This window comes from Ahaetulla prasina, chromosome 4 (genome assembly GCF_028640845.1).
Source record: "Ahaetulla prasina isolate Xishuangbanna chromosome 4, ASM2864084v1, whole genome shotgun sequence".
NCBI lineage: Eukaryota > Metazoa > Chordata > Lepidosauria > Squamata > Colubridae > Ahaetulla > Ahaetulla prasina.
Window position 1 is genome coordinate 50,203,647 of NC_080542.1, and position 22,839 is coordinate 50,226,485.

A 22,839-nucleotide genomic window follows, 5' to 3' on the forward strand; every position below is an offset into this window, starting at 1 on the left:
AGTGGCATTTTTTAAAAAAAGCATAAAAATCTTGAGCATATTTTTCTACCTGGGATAATTATTTGGTATTAAACATCCCATTGTTGATTGATTTAATTAAAGCGAATTATTTAACTTTCCAGGGATCTTCCCCAATGTTTTATCATTGAAGGATGTAAAATGTTTTATGGCAATAGTTATCTGAGGGTTAAACCTCCAAGGAAGAACTAGAGGGATTTTTAGAGCTTGTCAATTTATTTTGTTATGAATTTGAGAATTCGGCTCCTGAAAATAGTTGCTCAGGTGACATTTATTCTTTGCAAAAGTTCTGGGTCACAGTGTAATTTATCTACATAGAATGAAGTAGAAGTCCCTCCATTATTGTTTAGAAATTATGAACAGAACAAAATACTACGATTTAGCGGATGCACAACATCCAGGACAAGAAGCCCCAGGGTTCAATTCAATCTGGCTTAATAAAGGACACGCGTTGCGTGTTCAAAAGGAGTCCTGGCTGCTGGTTGAAGCATTAGAGTTTACAGAGAATCCTTTCAGGGGAAAGAAAACGCTCTCGTAGAAGGAACCGGCTGTCTCTAGGCCACCAATCCGGCGTTTTGCTCTGCATCCGCGCAGAGGCGCGCTCCGACAGTCTTCGGTGGGGGTGGCGGAGTGGCGAAGCGGGAGACTGAGAGCGCAAGCAGGGAGCCTCGGTGCCATCTTGCCGTGCTGTGTCGGTGTCCGCCTGGGGTCGCCCTGCTTTGCAGGCACGCTGCGGCTACGGTGAGACGGGGAGTGAGAGGCGGAGGCGGAGCTAGGCGGGCTTAGCGAGCGCCGTCTGGTCGGAGTTAAGGCGAGAGGCGCGGTGAATCAGCCGGCAAAGCAGCTGAGGCGGTGCCGAGGAAGGCTGCTCACCAGCCGGTCGGGGCTCCGGCACCGTTCTCGGGAGGGAGCGACTGGCCAGTCCAGGGGGCGGCATTGGGGACGGCGCTCGGGCCGGCAGACAAGCAGGCACGCTCCGTGTGCCGCTGCAGCACGGGACGAACCTCTGCATGCATTTCTTCCTTTGACTCGGCGGAGCCAGGCTGGGGAAGCTGGACGGCCTCGCACCCGCCCCTCTGCCGCCTCCCCGCAGCCCCCAGAGCCGAGCCGGTCCTGCAGGACCCTGGACAGAAACCACGGTGCCCGGAGGGCGCGCAGTGCGGTGGGTACCACGGAGACACCGCGGCACGAAGGGGAACGGAGGAGGAGGAGGAGGAGGAGGACAGGCGCCATCGCGTCCTTTGGGGAGGGGGAGGCGGGGGAAATGCAGCAACATTGCGGCGGGAGGGAGGACGTGCGGGAGCCCAGCGCTATCTTGCGCGCGCGCCCGGAAAAAAAAGCAAAGCTTGGATGGAGAGAAGAAAGGCGATTTGATGAAAGAGAAATATTTATCCTCTTAAAGGTACTACCGTTTCTAGCTGTTTGGTAGGCAGGCAGTATTGGGGAAATATGCACGGTGGGCGTATAATTAAAAAAATAGATGGCTGATATTTCTTTCTCTCCCTCTGCCTCTTACATGCATATGGACAGAAAGAGACCTTTTATTTAAGAGAAATGGAGAAGCATCTGACATCTTCCATGATAAATCAATTATTCCACAAGGTGCTAGGAGATTCTTTGTTTTGCTGCAGCCAACTAATATGGCTCCCTCTCTTGAAAGCATCCCTGACACATTTTATACACCCATATACACTTGCCAGCATAACATTGGAGCAAGGGTATCACTGTAGCCTTCCTCTCTAAAGATACCTAGCTTTTTCCTTCAGCTTTCGTGGAGGAGTAGTATGTAGGCCATTTATAGAAAAGGAAACCAGAAAGTCTGGTGTGTGTGTGTGTGTGTGGGCTTGAAATTCAAGGTCCCATTTTGCAGAGCAGCCTTTGCACGTGTTCAAATCAGGTGTTATGTTCCTTCTCTCCCCCCCCCCACTATGACTCCCCCGCAGAATAGTTTAATTTGGAAGGGAGAAATGAAGAAAAGTAATAATAGACATAATAATGCTTAGTAATGAACATACTTGAATGGGGTTAATATGACTAAAAAGCAGGGGGCTGTATATCTGGGACAAAACAACCCCAGCCTGGGCTTATTGGAATTGTTTTTGCCTTTGGTAGGTAACTTCTGAATCCAAGCTATTTGAGACAGTGACGGAAAGGAGAGCCAGCAGAGTTGAAGCAGAGACCCTTGTGCCCCGGTGGTGTCAGCACCCAGCTCTGTCCACCTTGCTCTGCTCCCCGCTGCCTGTGCACCATGGGCACTGTCTTGAGCCTTTCACCCAGTTACCGGAAAGCCACCCTCTCTGAGGATGGTTCAACCACAGTGGGGCATTATACTGCAGTCCAGAACAGTAAGAATGCGAAGGATAAGAGCCTGAAGCGCCACTCTATCATTTCAGTGCTGCCTTGGAAACGCATCGCAGCTGTATCTGCCAAAAAGAAAAACTCCAAGAAGGTGCAACCCAACAGCAGTTATCAGAACAACATTACACACCTCAACAATGAGAATCTAAAGAAATCTCTATCCTGTGCCAATCTCTCCACCTTTGCCCAGAACCAGAGTAGTCAGCCTACAAATCACCAGATTTCCAGCTCCAAGGGCACCGTTTCTTCTGTCAAGAAAACACCCCACCCCAGTTGCAACTCATCTGGCACCCCCAAAAGGGTCCTTGTCCAAGCCTCAACCAGCGAGCTGCTAAGATGCTTGGGGGCATTCCTTTGTAGACGCTGCTACAGGCTGAAGCACCTTTCCCCCACCGACCCAGTATTATGGCTTAGAAGTGTGGACCGATCTCTCCTCCTGCAAGGCTGGCAAGACCAAGGCTTCATCACTCCAGCCAATGTGGTCTTTTTGTATATGCTTTGCCGGGATGTCATTTCATCTGAAGTAGCTACGGACCATGATCTTCAGGCTGTCTTACTTACCTGCCTCTATCTCTCCTATTCCTATATGGGCAATGAGATCTCCTACCCTCTCAAACCCTTTCTGGTAGAGAGCTGTAAAGAGGCATTTTGGGATCGTTGCCTCTCCATCATCAACCTCATGAGTCCCAAAATGTTGCAAATCAATGCTGACCCACACTATTTCACTCAGGTCTTTGCTGACCTGAAGAATGAGAGCAGCCAAGAAGAGAAGAACAGGCTGCTCATTGGCCTGGATCGGTGAGCTAAAATTCTCCATCATTCACCCTTTCATTTAATCTTGTTTTTATGTTATGTTTCTTTTCCATACAAGCCAGGACACATAGGTAAGACTGGACAGGCCTGGAAGAAATCAGCCACCACCGCTGGTCTCTACCATTATTACCTTGGCTTCTATCAATCAAAACTGACAAGAAATGAAATGGGTTTGCTTGTTTGGTTTTCAGTTTTGCTGCATGTGATGGATATGGCTTCTTTTCCAGATTGTAAACCAGGAGAGGGAAAAATAGAGTGGAGAAGCAAGTACCACAATACAGGATCATGGCATCCTTTCACCTTTTGTTTGTCCTAACACTTTGCGAATTGGGGTGAACTAGCTTGCAGGATTTACTTCTTCACAGTGGAAGGCAGTGGAGGAACATATTTACAATTCTTAAGAAGATAAAGACCAAATCTAGTAGACATTCTAGTACCTGGTATTCTAGAAAAGGGATCCAAGAATGGATTTTTAAAAATAGTAATTTAAATATTACTTTGGATACCAGTTTCAACAAGATGACATCATCTCAATACTGGCCTTCAAAAGGGACTCTCACTCCATGACAGTGATTATATTGAGAAACAGAAGTGGGTAAAGAAAAGTCAGAAAATATACAAGAGACACACCTCATTTTGTGTATGATATCGCCACTTGCACCCATTTCATTGGGGGCCTTTTACCTAGGCTCCGTAGGTTTTCTCTAAATATCAGTATCAAAAGGTGAAGATGAGACTTGACAATCTTTTCTTGCTAAGGTAGCTATAAGCCTCACTATGGGTTGGAAGGTGACATTTCAAAATAATCCCAGGCAATAGGTACTAGATGGTATTAATTTGTGGCAAGTGATGTATGTTAATATTTGACTGGTCAAAAATGGTTAATTCTTTTGGGTGATGTTTGCATAACATAACTTTGCTGTTCCAACAGGCTGACTTTCAGTCCCTTGAGATTTTTCTGAGCATCTGCAATAAAGTTCCCCAATTCATTTATTTATTGAAAAATGCTAAATTTATGTTATTAAATGTAGGAAATGGTACTGAATTTCAGTGTAGAAATGCTTTTTTTAAGGGGTTCTGTGCAGCCCCAGCCAGAACAATACAGTTCATGTGCGTTTAGCCAACCAAAACGCTTCATACTTTATGAAAAATAGTAACAGCCACAATAAGCAGAACAAGGAAATCCACTGAATGATAATAAAAGGTTTCCTTCTATTATAGTGTTGAGGACTGCAAGTGAAGATAAGTTGTAATCTAAACCTGCAGCAGATACAAAATATTCAGATATTTTGTACATTTTGTAGAGTAATATTGCAGAAGGTTCTTTTGGGCCACAAATCTGTTCCCACGCTTGGAGACATTCTCTTCCACCTTGTAGACTTACAATTATATGTGAACATCTAAGAAATTTAAATATTTTTCCCCACACTGAACATCTAAATATTTGATTAATGTTAAATTTTGATGCTTAGATATTTATTTTGTTTAGTTCTCTAGTTCCTAAACAGTATGTAAAGGTTAAAATACTCTAATCTTCAGGGATAGTCAAAACTATATAAAAAGAAAGAGTAATGGGGAGACTGAATTTCCCTCAGTTACTGATAATATGTATTAAATGTCAATAGTCCAGATCTAGGGTTCTGTGGAAGATGTGAACTTTTTGAATGGAGGTAATCTCCTTCACTGTTTTAAGTTATCACAAGCTGGACAGTTAAATAGTATAAAGGCAATAATACTCTGGGGTAAAGAAGGCTGTGGATAAAAGGATAAGTTAGAAATATTCTAGAAAGCTCTTCTAATGCTGCTGCTGAGGATGCTGGCATTCCAGCAGAAAGGTAGAGGGAGAACTATATTGTGTCTTTAAATAGGGTAGCTTGCAATTAATTTAGAAAACAGCAAAGCACTATTAAAAATACAGAGGAACATTAAAAGCTGTGAAATCTGAAAAGGCCAAAGCTAAGAGGCTGCAATAGACTGGAACCAAATGCATATGTTGTGATGATTAAGCAGCTGCTGGGTTTGTTCAGCAGGTCTTGCCACTGCCTCAAAAGCTAGGCCAAAATCTGAGCCATTAAGCAGTGAGATACTGTTAAGTTTGCTGCTGAGTTTGTAAAGGAAAACTGAGCCTTAGCATTAAAGTGGAAGGGAGGGCTCCTCTACAGTTCTTTCTTGCAAAACCATTTGCTTCTCTGTAATATGTGGCATCTATCATCATATCAGTCTCCCTTGGAGACCCCAGTTTCTCATTCAGTATTATGGCTGAGTTCTGGAATACTTTACAGTAGTGGCTCAGACAAAATTCTGGAATGTGTTTGAAGACATCATTCCCTTGATTGTTCAAAATGGCAGCAAATCTTTTTGCCCTTCCTCTCCTTTTTAATAAAGACTATATAATAAAGGCAAATCAGTTGTACTCTTATGGATATGAAAGCTTAAAGCTGCAATCCTTTGCATGTTTACATGGAAATAAGTTGCATTCAAAGAATCAGACTTATTTCTGAGTAGGTGTGCTTTAGATTGCACTGCATGGGAAGCAAATGTGACTTGGTGATATAATTGATGTGCAAAACTATCTTGGCTTGAACCTAAATAGTTACTGTTTTATAGTGGGGGGGAAAGGTCAACTGACATACTTGATATAGAAGAGCAAAGAGCGAGACTTTAATATGCTGCTGTTTGAAATGAATAATTTCAGAACAAATTCTATGCTTATGGCGAGAGGAAAAAGAAAACCTAATCCTTTTCCGTCATTTCATTATTGCTTTACAGTAATACTGTGCATGCCAAAAGCAGCATTGTGACTTTTGACAGCAGGCAAAACTTTAGAAGAGTTGATTGTAAAAAGAAAAAAAAATAGAAACACAATAACTCACCATGCACAAATTTCAAGCAGATTTACTGCTTTCATCCATACTTTCATTTTTTGAAATCAATGTATTTCATCTCAACACTTCTAGATATTTTCTGATATTAATTGTACACAGTTCTTAATGTTTAGCTCTGTTCTAAACTATTTTTCTCAAAGGAAAAAAACAACAGAAAATAGTGTGCCATTTTTTTTTCACTTGAACACATTTTTTTGAACATTTTGGAAGTGGGAGAAAAGTAAACAGGATCTGCTAAATTCTATATGTCTATGTATGTTAAAGTTTTTGGATATTTTTTTTAGTGTGCAATCCCTTCTGTAGATATTTGTTGACCAAAATTGGTATTATTGCTTATTATTACTTAATTTATAAATGGTCTTTTGTATGTATGTGTACTATAGTGTGTTTCTAAGGTTTATAAATATGACAAGACTGTCAAAGAGCTGTGTGTGCCTGTAACTTAATGCCTCCCTATTTTTATTTATTTTTGTACTGTGCTGATTAAAAATAAAATGCACTGACCATCCATGACACAAATGATTTTCAGAGGAATTTTTAAAAAGCTTCTGTCTATGATGGGAAGATGACAATGAAAACAGTGATAAATAATGGAGGTTTGGGGAAACAGTTGAATTTACCTTGACACATAACAAGTTTCAACCAATGTGATCTTAAAACTGAGTCAGTTACTTTGATTCATAGATGTGGTCTCTCAGATGCTATACCTTCAACGAGTACACAGTCAAGTCACAAAGTAGATGTTTATCTTAACCAATTGCCTGGAGATCTCATGATTTAAACATCAATAAAACCAGGAGATTATTTTTAAAAAAATAATGGATCATGTAATACAGGAGATGATAGGGAAGAAGCCTATTACCATAGTTAGCAAAAATGACATAGATTAGTTGAAATTATGACACTGCTTTCTTTTTTTCTTGGAAAAGAGAGTCACTCAAATACATTTCAGAAAATGCAGAATCAAAATCAAGTAAATGAGCTGGGGATAAATGAGAGTCCTTTTATTTCAATTATGTAAACAAAAATACATCTTAATTATGAATAGAATTTGTGTCCATATTTCTGTGTAAACTATTTTAAAATATTAATTACATGATTACCTCATTCATCAGGCATACAATTAAGAAATAGTTAATTTATAGATAAAACCCAGAAATACACATATTAGAATCCAGTATCATATGAGCAGCTCATACACTTAGATTTTCTTCCCTCTGGAGCCCCTTGCCCAGTTCTCAATACCCCCTGCTGACTGGATGCAATGCAAAGCACAGTGAGGAGGAGGAATATCCTCTTCCTGTTTTGGTAGCAGAAACTACCTTTGTTAAATCAAACAGAATAATGTATGCCCCACGCATAAATCAAAAGTCAGAAATACTGTTAATTCATTTAAATCAAAATACTTAATTACACATTATATAATCAACTTAATAGATTTGTATGTTGGTATGGAAAGATTTCATCTTTCATACAGTTTTCATAAATTTGGTCATCATTCAAATCCAGCCTTTATTTTGGGATGTTAAATAAAAGTGCTAATTTTAAAACTGAGGCTAATTTGGCTGCTTTGAAAGTAAACGTTTGAAGGCACCAGGGATTTGAGGCAATCCATTTTTCTATTGGCAGTAGCGATAGGACCATAAATGTTCAGTCTAGGTAGCTGGACTGATCAAAAGCTAGCTTGCTTTTTAGTTGAAATGAAGGATTAGGCTCTACCACTTGCTTTTCATCATGGATGTACTGGCATTTGGGGGAACGAAGAAGAGAACACATGAAGAGATTTCTAACTTACATTGATCTTCCAGGGCAACTCCTATTCTGTTTGTAAATTCCATCTGCATTTCATTTCCTTTCGCTTAAATTACAGCCAGATAGTTTCTGGGTAGGGATTGGGATTTAGAATGAGATTCCCTACCTGGAAGGCACTTGGTTGAAGAAGCCCTTTTAAAAGCACTTGGAGATACTAGAAGATTGGGCTAATCAATGGGAAAAGGAAGGGAAAAGAAAGGAGTAGAGATAGCAATCCTTTTCACTGAAAAGCTAATTTGAAAAGAAGAGCAATAACTCAACTTGGGCAGAGGCAGATAATCCTACTTAGGAAATGAACCATATTTAAGAATGACTCAGAAGCAAGCAGGACTTCTAGCTAGCTAGTTAAGCAACATTTGTTTGCCATTTTGTGCCCCAGCTCACAGAAACGGTAAGTGCTGCCTTCACACACTTAAAACAAAAGCAGGCAGACTGAAGCAATTAGCTCTACCATCATTGCTTTATTCTTAGGCTGTGTGCAGTTATCATTATTTAAGTCCCGACCTGTCCAGCAGTGTCAGGTTTACAATTATTTACCTTTAAATGGTTCAAAATAGCAATCTCCTCCCTTGTTTTAAGATGCTGGAAGTGCTCTCCATCAATGTAAAATAAAACATGTTTCTTTTGGCAGAAGAAGAAACAAAGCCTTGTTAACAAGGCTATAACTACACCTCAGCAGAGGGCTGTACAAGCAACAAAAGGCAACTAACTACAAGTCTAAGCTGGCCAGAATAATGCCAGCTGCTCAAAGAAAGCACATTATATATTGGCCCAAGCTTTGGACTCCAATGCTTGCAATAGGAGTAGCATCTGACAATCAATCATGAAGGAGAATCTGAGCGAAACTGAATATTGAAAGGAACGGGGGATGGGGAACATTTTTAAAAATTTGTATCCCACCTTTATTATTTTTACAAATAAGGCAGTGAACATATCCCAACCCTTCTCCTATTTTCCCCACTATAACATATGAAGTAAGTTGGGGGGAGGGAGAGAGAAAGGAGGGAGAGAGAGGGGAGGGAGAGAGGGGAGGGAAGGAGGGAGACAGAGAGAGCACTGAAGGGATGGAGTAGCTTACAGGGAAATAATTTCCAGCCTCTTATCACTCTCTTACAGAAAATCTCTTTCCCCCAAATATATTTCCCATTTATAAATTAAGATTTAGTATTTGTAAAATCCAAAGTGGGTCCTTCTGTTAATTCTCATACAAACTTTTGGTTACTTCCATCGCAGTCTCAACTCTTAGTTCTACAATAATTTTATATATCTGGATAATACATTAATAAAAGCCACTTTGGTACACAATGGATCATATAATAATTTAAAATCATAGTTTGCTTAATGGAGGAAGCATTTCAAATTCTCGATTCATTAACAATGTCTAGATGTGTGTCACAGATCAATACTTTCATATCCCTTCCCCCATAAGACTCAAGGCACTAAGATTGAAGGCATCAGTAGATTGTGGAAGGATGCTTAGTGACAGAGTAAAATTAATTCTCAGGTACCCAGAGGATGAAACCTGTCCGATCCTTGATGAAGTTTGGCTCTGATTGGTTGATTTTGGTTTTCACTGAGATGCTGCATTTTCGCCCATGCATGCTGCACTGGACAGGGTTGGTGATGTTTACTTGCAGGCGATGGTTTTCACTGTAGATAAAAAGAGAGCAATGAAATAAAAAGGATTAATTCTTGAGGGGAGATGGTTAAAGTAGGGCCCCCAACCACCAGGCTGTGGCCCACTACCGGGCCTTGAGCTGTTCGGAAACAGATTGTGAAATGGGCGAGCATGCACATGCACCATCACTTGTGTAAGCAGTAGGGAGCATGCACACTCCATTTGCACAAACGGTGGCTGAGCAACTCACTCCTCGTGCAAACAGAGCTGTGCATGTGCACTTGCTCACCACTCATGTGAAACCATCCCTTCTCCCCCCCGCCCCCCCGCTGGTCCGCAAAGCCAGAAGGTTGGGGAACTCTGGATTAAAGAATATATTGTAGAGGGAGAAAGGAGACAAAGCATCTGTACTTTGGAAGTTTGCAAATGATACCACATGCAATTTCATAATTATAGAAAACATCACTGTTAAATATCAACTATCTTTAACCTGAGAGGCACCTCATAACACTTGGGAGGCCATGACTAACAGGCTGAGATTACAGCAGATTAGGCAAATGAAGAAAAGAAAGAATTACTTTAGTCACTAATGATAAAGTCTGGCATCTTGTGTTTTTGGCCAACTGTAACTTAGCATTCCTTGGTTTGAGATAAAAAAAATTATAGGCAGAAACCCATACAAAAAAAGTAGGAACAAGGTTCTTCATGTATCATCACTTCCAATAATCATAATTACAATATCCCCCACCCTCAGTTTTACGAAATATACAAATCCATTACTGCAACACAATTATGACTGAGTAGGAGCCACTTTTTATACAATGTTCAGAATTGTGTTGCATGATAGAATTACACACAGGTATCAAACAGAGCTGAAATCTACTTACTTTCCTTACTGGCTCAGAAGTTTACACACCGCATGCGCACGTGTCACATGTGTGCACAGATCTTCTGTGCATGTGCAGAAGGTAAAAAAAACATTACTTCCTGGCTAAAACCAGGAAGTAATGACACCCGGGCGGCGGGTTGCCTGTAGCTTGGCGATCGCTACTAGATCGCTGAACCACCAGCCATGATTGCTACCGGATTGCGAGAACTGGTCAGAACCGGGAACATTTCACCTCTGGTATCAATCATTTCATGCATGTCGTTAATGAGGAAATGTGTTTTCCTCATTGTATATTTTCTTCTGCTCACATGACCATCCTAAAACTGTGCACTTTCTAATCTAGGACCAGGCAGCCAATAGTTATCAAGGTGTCTTCCAACCTTTGGCCTAATATGACTTGAATTCATTTAGAATTTTTTAATTAATAAAAGATGGGGCCCTGCCAAATTGCTAAGCAAAGCACCAACTTCCAGGAACATCTTGAAAGTTAAAACATTAGGTACTTTGTAAAAAATAATTCATCCACCCACACAAAAATAACTAAGAGAAGCTGAAATGTGAAAATCCAGTTGGAAAGAAGGGCGAGATTCAGTGGTAGGAATTAGTTTAATCAAAGCAACTGTTCTGTGATAATGCCAGTGGCAGACATTTGGTGAGGACTCATCACGTGCTCTCGAAATTTAATTAGAGGTGATGTTCACTTAATGATCACTCACTCAACGGCTATTCAAATTTTGTTCAATATGCTGGACAAGTGGTACATACGATGTTGTTTAAGCTTTTGCAGCATCCCCAGTATCACTTGATTGTGTTCTGGGTGCTTGGCAACTGGCTTGCAATTACATCACAGTATCTTGTGGTCATGTGATCATCATTTGTGACCTTCAGTGCTGGCTTCCAACAAGAAAATTCAACATAGGAGTCAGCAGAAGGTCACAAATGGCAAGTGAATGATGTTACGCTTCACATCATAGCATTCATTTAATAACCACAACACCAAGTACTGAAACTGCCATTGCTAAGTGGCATGGTCACATGATGTCATGGTGCCAATGGCCATTGTTAACTGAGAGCAAAAGAATAAGCTGTTTGCTCTTCTACATATCAAAAGCAATACCATTGCACTGGCAACCTGGGATTGGGAATTGTGGATGTGCTATGAAAAAGCTTATAGGATTCCCTTGAAATGTTTGCCAGGGGGAGGAGTTAAACAATCAAGTGATTTCTGAATACAATGATTCCTTTGCTTGATCCTTTGCAGAACAGAGAGTGGAGAGAAAAGGATTTCAAGAGAGTAAGCTGTTTGCTATTCTACACATTGAAAGCAATGTGACCAATGGTGGGATTCAAGTAATTTAACAACCGGTTCTCTGCCCCAATGATTTCTTTCAACAATCAGTTTGCCAAACTGCTCAGACAATTAACAACAGGTTCTCCAGAAGTGATGCAAACTGACTGAATCCCACCACTGAATGTGACTGCACTGGCAGAGGGAAAGGCAAAGGAGAGATTTTGCATAGAAATCACTTGCCTTTTTTCTCTCTCTACACCTCATAGACTGGAGTAATTGGAGAGAGATTTCAACCTGTTTGCATATTATGCCCATGGTTCCCTATCACAGGCTGTCAGCAAGATTGCATTGCTTTTGATGTATTCAAGACAGGAAGCAGGCATTCAAGCATTCCAAATGGCAAGAGAATGCTAACAAAAGGATGGCAACAAAAGCCAAAAGTGTGAAACTGAGTATTGCAGTCTTGTCTTTTTTCAGCAGGAATGTTAAACGATTTCCCACTTAATGACAGCTTAGCTTACTTGCTGGTGCCACAATTTATACCTGATTTCTTAAGTACTCTGGGTAAAATGAAATGAAAGTCCCCTTTAAAGAAAAGACGACAGATCAGTTGATTAAATATCAATAACTTTTAAAAGCTCTTCTATAATTTCTTGAAAAAAAGGATTACACTCAGGAAAAGGGATAGATTCCAGTTTTTCATTTTTAAAATTAGTATTTCACCATTTTAATTACCAAAATAGATAATTAATGTTAAAAAATGTTCCATATTTGGCAGAAATGTTATAAACTCAACAATTTTGGAAGATAATTCAGTGCAGGATGAATCAATATTTTTTTTTCCTGTTAAGCAGGGCTTAACAGAAAAAGTAGTTAGCTTCCTACAAAATATACAGAGCTGACCCTGTCCATGATAACAACTGCTAGGATAGTTTCTTTTTTTCTGAGAATTACACATAATTCCTTCTTAATAGCGAACTAAAGTATGGAAATATGTATCTATATAAAAACAATCAATTTTGTATTTTTTAAAAAAAATTCTGACACTGAATTTAATTGAACCTGAAAGTAATTTATGAACTTTAATGCTGCACATGGACTTGAACCACATTCAAAAGCTTATCCGATCATAAGATTTTAAAATACTAGATTTTGCCTGATTCGTTATAAGGACAGATTTCCTCAGTTAGCATTGAAAGTGCTATTAATTGCTAGTAGTATGTTGGTGGTCTTGGCTAATACTGATTATTGATTTGATTTTGACAATGGTCTTAAATTGCTAAATCAATGCATAATCACCTTTATGCTACTGTAGTATTGATTACAGGTAATCCTCCTTTAGCGACTACCTCATTTAGATGCCATTCAGTTACAACACTGATTAAAAAGTAACTTTATGACCGGTCCTCAAATTTGCAACCTTTAAAGGTCTGTGAAGCAAAGATCATAGGCATAGTTGTTTCACTTAACAATCAAGTTGCCAATCCCAGTTGTGGTCGCTAGATATGGACTGCCTCTATTTCATTTTATGCCATTTGTAAATTATTTTTCTATGTATAGAAAACTCTCCCTGCAGTTTTTTTGGCAAGATGTTCAGAAGTCCAGAATATCCAGATGTTCAGGAGAGCCTTTGGCTCCTTCCTAGAGGAGTGACTGGTCCATGATCACCCAGCTGGCTTTGTACTTAAACTAACTCTCCCAGTTTTTAGCCTGGTTCTTTAATCATTACTCTAAACTGGCTCTAATTTCTTTACAGCCCCTTCCTTTTTCTACTTCTTCTTAATTGCTTTTTGAACATACATGTAATAAAAGAAAAATGAGAATAAATCTTGTAAGGCATAGTTTTTAAAAAGCTTTCACATATTTTTTTTTACTTTTGCAAACCAGACCTATATTACTAGCATATTACTCTTGTGCTTTTCATCAAAATTATAATTTTTTTCCTTCATGCTTTAATTCTTTCCCCTAGTATACCTGGTACTTTTTTTTTTTTACTTCTGTTCAAAATCCTAGGTAGAAAGGTTCATTAAATTCCATAGGCCCATTTCTGACTAAATTGCATTGTGCTCTTAATATTAAATATCTGATTGTGATGATAGATGTGCCAGTGACAGCAACATTAGAAAGGAGTATAAAAAGCTGAAGAAATACCAGGGCCCGAAGGAGGAACTGGTGAGGATATAGAAACTAAAAATAGCAATAGCACTTAGACTTACCGGTATATACAGCTTCACAGTGCTTTACAGCCCTCTCTAAGTGGTTACAGAGTCATCATATTACCCCCAATAATCTGGGTCCTCATTTTACCAACTTCGGAAGGATGGGAGGCTCAGTCAATCTTGAGCTGCCAAACTGCTGGCAGCCCGCAATCAGCTCAAGTAACCTGGCAGTACTGCATTCTAACCACTGTGCCACTATGGCTCATAAAGCCAAAGTGGTCCCAGTGGTGGTAGGACTCCTAAACTGGACAAGTGGATTCAACAGATCCCAGGAACGATATTAGAGTTATTTGTTTGGAAGAGTGCAATGTTAGGAACAGCTAAGATACTGTACAGAACCCTCAAACTGGTTGGTGCTGGCCTCCCAGGAAGTGACACGAGGCTGGCTCCAGGGGATTACCAACGCTTCTTTGTTGGAGGGAGTTTTCCCTGCTGCCTTGAAGGAGGCAGTGGTGAGACCCCTCCTCAAGAAGCCTTCCCTGGACCCAGCTATTTTAGGTAATTACCGTCCGGTCTCCAACCTTCGCTTCACTGCGAAGGTTGTAGAGAGTGCTGTGGCACGGCAGCTACCCCAGTACCTGGATGAAGCCGTCTATCTAGACCCGTTCCAGTCCGGTTTCCGACCCGGATACAGCACGGAGACAGCTTTGGTCGCGTTGGTGGATGATCTCTGAGGGCCAGAGACAGGGGTTATTCCTCTGCTCTGGTCCTATTAGACCTCTCAGCGGCTTTCGATACCATCGACCATAGTATCCTGCTGCACCGGTTGGAGGGATTGGGAGTGGGAGGCACCGTTTATCGGTGGTTCTCCTCCTATCTCTCCGACCGGTCGCAGACGGTGTTGACAGGGGGGCAGAGGTTGACCGCGAGACACCTCACTTGTGGGGTGCCACAGGGGTCGATTCTCTCACCCCTCCTGTTCAACATCTATATGAAGCCGTTGGGTGAGATCATCAGTGGCTTTGGGGTGAGATATCAACTGTACGCTGATGATACTCAGCTGTATTTTTCACCCCGGCCACCCCAACGAAGCTGTCAAGTGCTGTCCCGGTGTTTGGAAGTCAGACGGGTCTGGATGGGGAGGAACAGGCTCAAGCTCAATCCCTCCAAGACGGAGTGGCTGTGGATGCCGGCACTGATACAGTCAGCTGCAGCCGCAGCTGACTGTTGGGGCGAGTTATTGGCCCCAAAGGAGGAGTGCGCAGCTTGGGTGTTCTCCTGGATGCACGGCTGTCGCTTGAAGATCATTTGGCGGCCGTCTCCAGGAGAGCCTTTCACCAGGTTCGCCTGGTGCGCCAGTTGCGCCCCTTCCTTGATCGGGATGCCCTATGCACAGTCACTCACGCTCTGGTTACCTCCCGCCTGGATTATTGCAATGCTCTCTACATGGGGCTCCCCTTGAGATGCACTCGGAGGCTTCAGTTGGTCCAGAATGCAGCTGCGCGGGTGATAGAGGGAGTCACACGTAGCTCCCATGTGACACCTCTCCTGCGCAGACTGCACTGGCTTCCTGTTGCCTTTCGGGTGCATTTCAAGGTCTTGGTAACCACCTTTAAAGCGCTCCATGGCTTGGGACCTGGGTACTTACGGGACCGCCTTCTGTTACCTCATGCCTCCCACCGACCCGTATGCTCGTACAGAGAGGGCCTTCTCAGGGTGCCGTCCGCCAGACAATGTCGGCTGGCCGCCCCCAGAGGAAGATCCTTCTCTGTGGGGGCCCCCACTCTTTGGAACGAACTCCCCCCTGGTTTACGTCAAATTCCTGACCTTCGGACTTTTCGCCGCGAACTGACAAGATAATTGTTTGTTCGTATGGGCTTTCTTAAATTGTTTAATTTTAAATTTTAAATTTTTTCTCTGGTTTTAATTGGGGTTTTTAGATTCTTAATTCTTAATTATTTCGGCCATACTGTATAATAAGTTTTTTAATTGTATTTTAACTGTATATTGTTCTTTTTTATCCTGGCTGTACACCGCCCTGAGTCCTTCGGGAGAAGGGCGGTTTATAAATCCAATAAATAATAATAATAATAATAATAATAAACTCCCAGGCCTCTGGCAGAGAACCAAAAATTGAGGAAGACCTGTAAAACAGCAAAGTCATTCCTTGTCTGTGTTTAATATTTCTTTAGTTACACCACACTAAGCTGCATCAAAAATCCCTGCTTAATCTGCTATTTTTGCAGGGCATTAACAGACTTAGATGCAGTAAATGCACCTTAAAGTCACAACAGATCACTGGTGCTTAGAGAGATAATATAATGTAAATCACCGGCAGTGAGGTCAAGATAACAGAGCACTTTGTCCTCTCAAAAAACTGCAAACAATTTTGCAGATTCATTTGCAGACAGCCACTTGTCCATAAATAAGTTAGTAACCTCTTGCCTTGCAAGAGTTCAGAAGTGAATCATCCAATGTGCATAAAGAGAAGTTAACTTTCTGTCTACCACTATTGCTCCGTCTCGGGTCAACTTGTTCCCCTGTTTACGAAAACAAGTGTTGAAAGTTACTTTACTATCCTTGAAGTAAGGGTGAAAAATAAACATTTGCTTTTCTACTTTATGCATTTGTCTCCTTCCAATTTAAAAACGTATTTTAAAGTCAGTTCTATCCATGTATATATATATTTCTGAGGCAAGGTCATGTGTGCAAAAAAGGAAAGGAACTTTAGCAACAATAAGAATAACCACAAAGAACTTTCTACAACATCTGACTTTTGAAACATTACTTCATTCTTGATGATGGAAATGGATGTTTCAGAAATGAAATTCAAGCCTGGACAAAGCAAGTACAGATTCTCTTTATGATAGTCTTCTCTGATGTAGTGCTTTTCAATTGAACTATTGCTTTCATCACCTCCAGCCATACCTTTAAAAGATTATGATTTACATTTTCACTAATTATCTTCAAGAATACACATTACCAATTCTATGACCAGGAATTTGCTTTTGCCTCTTGACACACCGAAATTATAGCAGCAAGCAATGCAGATGACTGAGAGTACTGTATGCTCTCATGGGATGAGAGGGAAAGACATCTAAACTGGCTTGTTCTGGTACAACTTCCCAACCTGATGTCTGTTTGTTACTAGACAAATCAAGTCTAATTCTGGAGACTTAAACTACGCTACACTTGTTTCATAATATTTGTTATAATAGGCCAATCTGCTCTACCTGGAAATAAGGTAAAGGTAAAGGTTCCCCTAGCACATATGTGCTAGTTGTTCCTGACTCTAGGGGGCAGTGCTCATCTCCATTTCAAAGCCAAAGAGCCAGCGCTGTCCGAAGACGTCTCCTTGGTCATGTGGCCGGCATGACTAAACACCAAAGGCGCACGGAACGAAGCTGTTACCTTCCCACCAAAGGTGGTCCCTATTTTTTCTACTTGCATTTTTTACGTGCTTTCGAACTGCTAAGTTGGCAGAAGCTGGGACATGTAACGGGAGCTCACCCCATTACGCGGTACTAGGGATTCAAACTGCTGAACTGCCTACCTTTCGATCGACAAGCTCAGCGTCTTAGCCACTAAGTCACCACGTCCCTATCCTGGAAATAAGACACCACTATAAGGAGCAGGTTGATAATTTGGAGATGCTCACTGTTACCAACTTGTCAGCTTTAAATTCCCCATGCCTTTAACTATCACATAACCTGCACTGGTAATTTCCTGCCTGCAATACTGCAGTACCACAACATATAGATATGGAGCTTCCTTTGAGGATTGGCCATTTTGAACATGCCCATTCTACTGCTGCACATCTACAATGGTTTGCGAACAGTTTGGGGGACACTTCGAACTGTTGGCCATGACATACAAAGTCCTAAATGGTTTATGGCCAAACAATATGAAGAAATGACTTTTTTTCATATTTTTCTGATTTCATGGTTAAAATGACCTGCAGGGATTTTCTCTGAGTTTGCCACTTGCAATGATAAATTGATAGATAGACAGATAGACAACCCCACCTACCTATACAAGAAGATCTGCTTGGTCTCAACTACGGAAAAAATTTAAATGTGTTAATTGTTGTGGTTGTTATTGTGTGCTTTATCTATAAGCTCTCAAGAACTATGTGGCATCTAAAAGAAACAGGTACATTTGTTGTGGATATCTTATATATACAGAATATAAGTCCCATTGACTATAATAGAGTAGCACATAGTAGATTTGTCTCATTTAAATTGTATTATAGACTTTGATATGACATTTATATATAAACAATTGAAAAAAATAGTACTTATTTGAAAGTGGAATATTCCCCAGCAATTTGCATGGTTTGTGAGTAGCAATAATTCATAAATATTATCCTTTCAATTAAAACATTATTTAACACAGGAATCACCAACCTTTCGGACCTCAGGGACCACTAAATTCATAATTTTAAATCCCATGGACCATTAATATGATCTGCCTAATGACCGGCTGAGTGGGCATGGCTAAGTGGTCATGTGACTGGGTGGATGTGGCCAACTCGATGTCACTCATGTTGAAGGGCATCTCGCCAGCTTCTACTCACCCCTCCCCTCCCAGCCACTCCTCGCCTCCCTGCTCGGGCTCCTTAGGGCCCCAACAGGAAGCATTTGTTGGAGCTAAGCAGCCACCATGAGAAAGAGTTGGCAAAACATCTGGTTCAGTTCAAATTGGATCTGACCGAGAAGGAGGCTCAGCAGAAGCACCTCACTGAGCCGGTTTAGGGCTGCCGGTTTAGCTCTGCCTGGTAAGGCCTGTTATTAAGAACACAAAGCCTGCAATTATTGCAGGTTCGAGCCCGGCCCAAGGTTGACTCAGCCTTCCATCCTTTATAAGGTAGGTAAAATGAGGACCCAGATTGTTGGGGGGGCAATAAGTTGACTTTGTAAAGGGCCGTAGTTTGAGGATCCCTGATTTAGTGCAATATAAAAAATGCAAATAATTTTTCTGTGGACCACCAAAATTTTCTCATGGACCACCAGTGGTCCATGGACCACCAGTTGGTGACCACTGATTTAACATATAGTACAAGCATTTTGGCATTGGAATATTATGTGAGGAGAGCTAGGAGCCAAAATGAAGGACATGAAAATAATACAAAAGAGTCAGAGCTATTTTCCAATTCCCTGTGTTTTGAAAAACCTAGCAGCATCATTGGTGGGATTCATGATGGAAAAGAAAGATAAAGAAAAATTCCCAAATGCCTGAGAGAGTTGGCTATCATAAATTAAAGTCAGCTTTTGAATATCCACAGTTCAGGGAATTGTAGTGTTTGCTTTGAAATCTAACTTTAGTTCCTGGAATCTCTACGCCCATCCTGAAGGAATCCTGAATTGCTATGTAACTGTACAGGGACACTTGTATTACAATCTGTGCACATATGACACCACTCTGAAACATAATCTTAATATATAGATTGGGACTTAAAACAAGCTAATTAAGATGTGGTTGGCTAGTGTTTAGTTCAGTGTACTATGGCATTATCATGAGTATAATTAGTCTTGAATAATCCAGATTAAAATGGAAGAAACCTGACAAGATAGAGATAGTTACAAGTGAAAAAAGGTCACCCACATAGCTCTAATGAAACAGTGAGAGAAAAGGAAACACGTGGAGGAAGAAAGTAAGGCTGAGAAAATGGTGGTGAAGGTTGGAGAGAAAAAAACACATTGTTTTAAACACTACAGCTTTCAGTCTCAGTCACCATAGTAACCTTGATTTTAGCATTCAATCTGATACATCATCATTGCCAGCCAACCAGAAGATGAAAACAACATACATGTTCTTATTAGGCTTGTAGGGAAGGAAGCTAGAAGGTATGTTTGCTGTCTTTTCAGCAGATGCCTGTTTACAATCACAGCCACAGATTTATTATAAAATATGCATTTTTACTATCTGACAGCATTCCAACTAACTTGTTTATCCACACAATTGTGCATATACATATCTGTCTATGTCAAATCCTGGAGCATCCAAACCTGCTTACTGAACAGGATATACAACAGGAAACAGCGAAGCAAGAGGTAGTTATTAATAGAAGCGCTAGAGGGTTTTCTGCTTTATTCTCCTGCACTGCACACAGAGTCCTTGTTGCTGGGTGAACTAGGTATATTGATGGTTATGAATCAGCCTACCTGTTGAACTCCAGAAGTTTCCCACTGAAAGCCCTATTATATCAGTTATGAAAACGAAGCACCTGTCTGACAGATCTAGCAACCATGTTTGTCCAGCTGCATACTTGTTTTAATCAGCATGTTTTAAAAACTGCATCTGGATACATTTCAAAATTTTTGTTCACTCCAATCTCTGCTTTCATCAAGACTGCTTTTCTTTTCTCTAGGCTAGCAATAGCCAACTATTATTCTTGCAGAACAGAGCCTGGCCTTCTCTCTTTACCAGCATCTCCACTTTGAACCTCAATCCTAAACAGATATAGTAAGAGCAATGCAAGAATAGAAAGGTTCTTCCTTTCCCCCAAACAGGGATACTTCCATCCTGCCAAAACACAATCTGGTGGATTCTATGTGTGATTTAATATTTGACTTGCCTGATTCACTCACAAATGAAAAAAGCTCAATGTTAGTATTAATAATGTTGGATCAAGATTTACACCACTGCAGCTAAAAGACTGAACCATAAGCAGTAAATTCCAATTCCAACCTTGCAAATGATATGAACTTAACTAAGTTTTGATCTCTTACCACTATCACTTACTATATGGGGATGGAGGTATTCATCAATCTACAGAAGTGTTCTAAAGCAACTTTCCCCAAGGCCTTCCAAATCTGCCACAGAATCGTTCTGATTACCCTAGCAAACACTGATTATTATAAGGGTTCAGAGAGTTCAGTGTTCTAACACGCTACATAAATGTTAATCTGTTCTTATTTCTTCTGACCTCTTATTTCACTTGAATTCTTTACAAGTTGCCAACATTCTAGTTTTCACACTCCCCAGAGAGATTAATCAAGAGCCAACATCCAAGGGACAGGGTACTAGGATGTAAAAAGAAGCTACATGAATGCAATCAGGAAAGGAAGCACATCAAGCGATGGGAACGGTAAGCTGATGAAAAGTCGGCCAAGGAGACATGACCAAGGAGACATGAACTATTCCAGAATCTTCCAGAATCACAGAGAGTGTCAAAGGGAAAAATAGTATGGAAAAGGAAATTTATATTCTGTTACTTCAGGTTATTTGCAGGGAGAAAGCAAACCAAGATAAACAATATTAATTAAAAAGGACAACTCATATTCTGAAAATTATAATCCTGAAATTATGTAAAATAAAATAATTTCTAGAGGAATAGTAGCTAAAACTTTCTTTTGTTGCAAAAATACCGGTAACTGTCATGTTAAACAAATTCTATATCATAGTCTACTTGAAATTTGAAGTTTTCTTTCATATTTTTGTGATGGGAGGAATAAACATGATCCAACTCCCCCCTTTTGGGAGTGTACAATACCTGTCAGAAAGGGCACACTTGGAATTAGTTGGCTACACCTTCCCATTGTACCCAGATGATTCACAATAACTATGACTAGCCACTAGGAGCGAGTAAGATTTTTTCTTAGTACACTCACAAGATAATTCTCCCATCCTGAGGGAAAAATAATAGAACACATCAAAAATAATATGTGAACTGGGAAGAAATAATAAACACCGCATGGCAGGAACTGTAGCCTATGCTTCAAGGAAATAAACCAAGCAATGCACTACTATGGAGTCTTATTGTTGATTTGACAGATAATGTGCTACACCTACATTATCACTAGCTTATTATCATAAATGCTTTCCACAGTTTTCAGTACATTTTTGCAATGTAATTTCTGCAGAGTAGTTCATTTTGCTTTGAAGCCCACAAATGAGTCTTCTTTATGTGGGAGAGGACAGGAAGTATGTGGGAGAGGACAGGAAGTGGACAAAAATGCTCTACTTTTAGAAGTACGAAACTGGGCTACAGGGTATCATGGATCTCAGCACTCAAATTTATCTAGCCTGTCCATATAGCTATTGATAAACATATTTCTCTCTATATACATATATTAACTATTTCCTACGACACCTATTTTAGGCTACATGGAAATGATCTTCATTTTGGGGAGGCTTTGGCCTACTTGCTTTTGATAAATTCTACAATTGAAGCTAGTTGAGATGCTGCCATAAAGATTTTAGAGCAGGGATGAAATCCAGCAGGTTCTGACAGGTTCTGGAGAACTGCTAGTGGAAATTTTGAGCAGTTCAGAGAACCAGTAGTGGAAATTTTGAGTAGTTTGGAGAACCGGCAAATACCACCTCCGACTGGCCCCAGAGTGAGGTGGGAATGGAGATTTTGCAATATCCTTCCCCCAGGAGTGGAGATTTTACAGTATCCTTCCCCTGCCATGCCCACCAAGCCACACCATGCCCACCAAGCCATGCCCACAGAACCGGTAGTAAAAAAATTTGGATTTCACTACTGTTTTAGAGTCCAACTAAAGTACCATTTCCCAAATTTGCCTAACCTCCTTTAAAAGACCATATAATCTTTAGCCTATACATTTTGGAATGAAAAAGTATGACTCCAAATGCACTTTAGCAAATGTCAAATTCTGAACCACCATCTGTGAAATAAAACTACTTGCCCTTTTTGCTTCAGCTGCCATGCTGGGACTCCCCTGTGAATAGGTATAAGCTTATGAAAGGGCAATTTATTGCCATCAAAGATTATCTCTCTTAAGGCAGTGACCTGGCTTAGTGATTGCATTTTCAAATTTGCCCAATGTGAACTTTTAATTTAGAAATTAGTAGTTTTAGAATGAAGAAGAAAAATCCACGTAACCCTGTATTCTAGTATATCCTGTAGCAAAATTTTAACCTCTAAGAATAAATGCTGGCTTATTCTACAACTAGAACAGATTATTATCTAGTTTAAGGTAAGGAAAACATCTTCATTAAAAGATATCCTGGATGGTGAAGATTTTTGT

The 22,839-nt window shown here is 40.5% G+C and overlaps 2 protein-coding genes across 3 annotated transcripts in view; one reads left to right on the forward strand and one right to left on the reverse strand.

Moving 5' to 3' along the window:
- Positions 1 to 331: 331 nt before the first annotated feature.
- Positions 332 to 6,582, forward strand: CDK5R1 (cyclin dependent kinase 5 regulatory subunit 1). 2 transcript variants are annotated; one of them, XM_058183583.1, is made up of 2 exons: positions 332 to 759; positions 2,131 to 6,582. In XM_058183583.1, the coding sequence occupies exon 2, from the start codon at positions 2,267 to 2,269 to the stop codon at positions 3,176 to 3,178; it is 912 nt and encodes a 303-aa protein (XP_058039566.1). In that variant the 5' UTR covers positions 332 to 759; positions 2,131 to 2,266; the 3' UTR covers positions 3,179 to 6,582. The 2 variants fall into 2 exon arrangements, with proteins under 2 accessions (XP_058039566.1, XP_058039567.1); XM_058183584.1 differs by lacking the exon at positions 332 to 759 and adding an exon at positions 766 to 1,180.
- A 481-nt stretch (positions 6,583 to 7,063) lies between these two features.
- The window catches only part of MYO1D (myosin ID), a 180,024-nt gene continuing 164,248 nt past the window's right edge, over positions 7,064 to 22,839 (reverse strand). Inside the window, exon 22 of the mRNA XM_058180229.1 lies at positions 7,064 to 9,536. Within this exon, the coding sequence (XP_058036212.1) occupies positions 9,380 to 9,536 (157 nt within the window). The 3' untranslated portion in view covers positions 7,064 to 9,379. The remainder of the gene's footprint in view (positions 9,537 to 22,839) is intronic.